We start from the raw sequence: 4,605 nt of genomic DNA on the forward strand, positions 1-4,605 counted from the left end.
ATGGTAACGATCGAGTCGGGCAATGAATGTTTTGACGTCATAGAGATTTTGGGGAAAGGCACCTTTGGGGAAGTGGTGAAGAGCTGGCGGAGGAGCACGGGGGTGATGGTGGCCATCAAAATTCTGAAGAATGATGCCTATCGGCGCAGGATCATTAAAAATGAACTGAAGCTGCTGCAGACCATGGCGGGGGTGGACTCGGAGGAGTCACACATTATACAGTTCCACAAGTTCTTCCATGACGAGATGAAGTTCTACTTGGTCTTTGAGCTCTTGGAGCAAAATCTATTTGACTTCCAGAAGGAGAACAATTTCTCTCCTCTGCCGGTCAAGCACATCCGGACAGTGACCGCCCAGGTGCTCAAAGCCCTGGCCAAGCTGAAGGAGCTTTCCATCATCCACACGGATCTGAAACCTGAGAACATAATGCTGGTTGACCAAATGAGGTACCCTTTCCGAGTCAAAGTGATTGACTTTGGGTCAGCCAGCATCTTCAATGAGGTGCGCTACGTCAAGGAGCCATACATCCAATCCCGGTTCTACCGGGCACCGGAGATCTTGCTGGGTCTCCCTTTCTGTGAGAAGGTGGACATGTGGTCTCTGGGCTGCATTATGGCAGAGCTGCACTTAGGTTGGCCCCTTTACCCGGGGAACAATGAGTATGACCAGATCAGGTACATCTGCGAGACCCAAGGGATGCCCAAGTACAGCCTGCTCAATGTAGCCAGGAAAGCTCACCACTTCTTCAAGAGAAACCAGCATGCTGAACTGGTAACCCAATGGCAGCTGAAATCCTCATCCGAGTACTTGGCAGAGACCAAGGTAAAATCTGTGGAGAGGAGGAAGCATGTTCTCAAGTCCCTGGAACAGATGGAGTCGGTGAACATCCACAAGATGATCTACCCAGACAATGAAGCCCTGGCTGAGTACTTCGACCTGAGAAGCATGGTGGAGTTGATCAAGAGGATGCTGACCTGGGACTCGCATGAGAGGATCACGCCAAGTGCAGCCCTGAAGCACCCTTTTATCTCCATGCAGCTGCTTAGACTGAGCTATGAACTCACCCAGTACTACCAGCTCTGCCTGCGGGGCTTCCAGGAGTCCATCAAGCGGGAGAGCAAGGACAAGCAGGAAGTGACTTTTTGCAGCGCCATGGAAGAAGACACCTTCTACCCAGCGCAGGAGTATTTCAAGGAGGAGGAGCATGTGCATGGCGTCCCTGGCCTCTCCAGCGTCCAGAGGACCATCGACCAGATGGACGATCTGAGCATCGCCGAGCCAGGCAGGGAGGCTGCCATGAACTTGTTAGGGGAAGGCACCAGGATGGGAGCGTCTGAGTCCTCCATTCCTGCTGAAGTGGCTGGCATGACCCTGGGCCACATGGGAGTGCACAAAGCCACTTACCAGAACCCACGGTTAAACCACGAGCAGCATCAGGAGCCGATCCAGGCCTATTACGGGAGCCGGCATGGCAGCTCCAAACACCGCAAGCACCCTCGTCACACCAAGTCCGACCCCACTTTTGGGAACTTGATCCTACTGGGACAGCAATCTCCTGGGGATACCGTCAGATGGGAAAATGAGAGCAATGTTGGCATCTCCCCTGTTGCCTCCTCCCTCCCAGAGCCAAGCAGCCTGGACGATCAGAGACATCCACTTTCTCCCACCACTAAGGTATCAGGGACAGGTCCATTTCGGCTGGGCAGGAGCTGTATTGTTTCATTATTAGGAGTCACCCTTCTTGGGGTCAGCTGAGATAGGGTTTGCACCAGGGCTTTACAGATAAACCAGAGATCTACAAGGATCTACCTGGACCTATAAGGAAGATCTACAAGGCAGATCCTTGAGCACAGTAGATACAGGGATCTACCTTGATATTCCCACAACGAAACAAGGCATGGGCCAAGACCCAGCTCCTCAAAGGTAGACACCTAACTCCCTTTGATTGCATGGGAGTGAAGCGCCTAATACAGTACCTTTGAGAGTCTGACCCTAAGGGACCACTAGCTGTCCTTCTCCTTTGTGGGGATTGATCTATCCAACCCCATATAAACCTCCTCTATCTATCTATCTATCTATCTATCTATCTATCTATCTATCTAATCTATCTATCTATCTATCTATCTATCCATCCAACCCCATATAAACCTCCTCTATCTATCTATCAAACCCCATATAAACCTCATCTATCTATCTATCTATCCCCATACACCCCTTCTATTTATCTATCTAATCTATCTATCTATCAAACCCCATATAAACCTCCTCTATCTATCTAACCCCATACACCCCCTCTATCTATCTAATCCCATACACCCTCTATCTAACCCCATACACCCCTTCTATCTATCCATCTATCCCCATCCACCCCTTCTATCTATCTAATCTACCTATCTATCCCCATCCACCCTTTCTATCTATCTATCTACACCGATCACCTAGCTGCCAGTAGATATCTCATTCTTCTTATTCATTGTTTAGATACCATCCCAATTATTAATTATTATCATCACATAGTGCCAAGAAGTGTCAACATAGACTGAAGGCCCATTGTGTTAGGCATTGCACCTACTCGAAGAGGAAGGCAGATCTGTGCTGATGGTCTGACAGGCCAACAGGCAGACAAACTCAACCTCAACCCAATTCTGTGTGCAACCAAAGATCAGACATTCCCAGGAGGGTTGAGGGCAGAAGTTCCTCAGAAAGCTGGTTAGTTTTGATGGGAGTTTTGGGGTGAGGGCATGTTCAGTGATTGCTCTGGGTCAGACTGAGGCTAGCAGGCGGAGCAATTAGTTCTGGAGACACGGTGTACCTCTAAAGCATAGGGGTATTTAAGCCTTGGCTTCTGCCCTAAAACAGAAGTCTTATTATTTGTGATGTGCACTGTGGTGGTGTCTAGGGCCCTCAACCGAGCTCAGGACCCCATGATTGTTAATATTATTTATTCTACAATGCCCACAAGTGCCCTGCACTTAACACAGAAAAGACACTGAAGAAAGGTCCCTGCCCAAGGGACTTACAATCTAAGGGCCCAGTTCTGCAAAGACTTGGGCACACGCTTCACTTTATGCTTCAATGGGATCCCTCCCGTACGTGAAGCTAAGCACAAGTGTCTTTGCAGGATCAGGGCCAAATAAAACCTGGATCCTGCAATGGAATTAGCATTGGCAGAGCCTTGTGCCTGCATGGAGCCCCTCTGACTCAACTAGGTTGGTGTCAACCTGTTTGGACTTGGTTGCAGGATCAGGGTCTAAGACTGTTCATGTCTAAGCTGCTGCACCTTAAACCAGGATTGCCCAAACTCTGCCCAGAGACAGACTGTGACGGTAACTCATCAGCACGCCAGGCTCTGCGGCTAATGTATGATTATTATTGATTGATTGATTGATTGATTGGCTGTTTGCATACAAAACCAATTGCAGCCTCCCTGCCTGATCTTTGATGGATATGACTGGTCGCATCAGCCAAAGATCTGCTTCCCTATCAAAAAAGACAGTGGCCACGAGTCATGTTGTAGAAAACTCATCTTCCATGCTGTGGTTACCTCTGCACTCGCACAGTGCCCCTGCAGTTTCTGATGTCAGTTGGGTTGTTCATTATTAGTATTTAAGGACAGCTGAACCATAGCCAGAGGGAGGCTGGGAAAAGCTTCATTTAACCCAAAATGTTATTTCAAAGCTTACCCTGCAGATAACGCGCTCTTGAGAGTCTTGACTGGCTGATCAGGGACTACCTCCTTCCCTCCTCTTTGTCCTGACTGGTGGCCTGGCCAAAGCTTTCCTTGTCCCTACTGGAGATACAGATGCTAATTAATATTCATTCAAATGGGGCTGTTGGGTGCTATATGGCCTCGTGTGAAATGAAACTATTCCGACCATGGGAAACAGCTGAGTCAGAGAACTCTGGGCTGCCCTGTCCCTGAGACAATGGGCTTGTCTACCTTGGGGTTTGCCTGGCTGTGTTAGCGTCCAAATCCTCAGCGTGTGTGAACAGGCAGAGCTGTATGGCAGTCAATGGAGCTCTGGAGCTCTGAGGATCTAGGGGTTTAGTGCAGCTACACCAGAAGCTGGAATGCCCTGTTTAGACAAGGCTGGAGCCCCAAGCAGCCACCTTGCTCTCCAGTCTCAGTAGCAAGGTCAGTTTTTTGGCCTGGTGTCCCTCTCAAGCCTCTACTTCTCATGCCCTTCTCTCGCCCGCAGAGAGCCCAGCCGGAGCTGCCCGACCCCGAACCGCAGCTGCCCAGCGCCAGCACATGGCTGGGCGGTGATGACTGGCTGATTGAGAGGAGCGGGGAGAGAGCTCACATCAAGAGCACGCTCCACCACACGCCGAACAGGCTCCAGCCCTACCTGCAGCACATCGCGAGCCACCACTGAGCCCGGGGCAGCCCGCAGGAGGGACAGGCCAGGCGGAGGCACACCCCACACCCCCCCCTTTGCAGAGTCATTTGTAGCCATTAAATTATAGACTGTTCCCGCCTCAACGCCGTTTACTCATGAAACCCAAAGCTACCTCCCTATTATTGACTAGTATCAAACCCGGATTGCCCCGTGGCCACTGGGCTGGGCCGCGGTGCCATACCAGGGCAGGAAGTCCATCTAAGGG

General features: G+C 50.5%; 1 protein-coding gene across 1 annotated transcript; it reads left to right on the forward strand.

Moving 5' to 3' along the window:
* Positions 1-4,376, forward strand: HIPK4 (homeodomain interacting protein kinase 4). The gene is made up of 2 exons (XM_065420714.1): positions 1-1,674; positions 4,200-4,376. The coding sequence occupies exons 1-2, from the start codon at positions 1-3 to the stop codon at positions 4,374-4,376; spliced, it is 1,851 nt and encodes a 616-aa protein (XP_065276786.1).
* Positions 4,377-4,605: the final 229 nt, after the last annotated feature.

The sequence above is a fragment of the Emys orbicularis genome, chromosome 21 (genome assembly GCF_028017835.1).
Source record: "Emys orbicularis isolate rEmyOrb1 chromosome 21, rEmyOrb1.hap1, whole genome shotgun sequence".
NCBI classification, from domain to species: Eukaryota; Metazoa; Chordata; order Testudines; family Emydidae; genus Emys; species Emys orbicularis.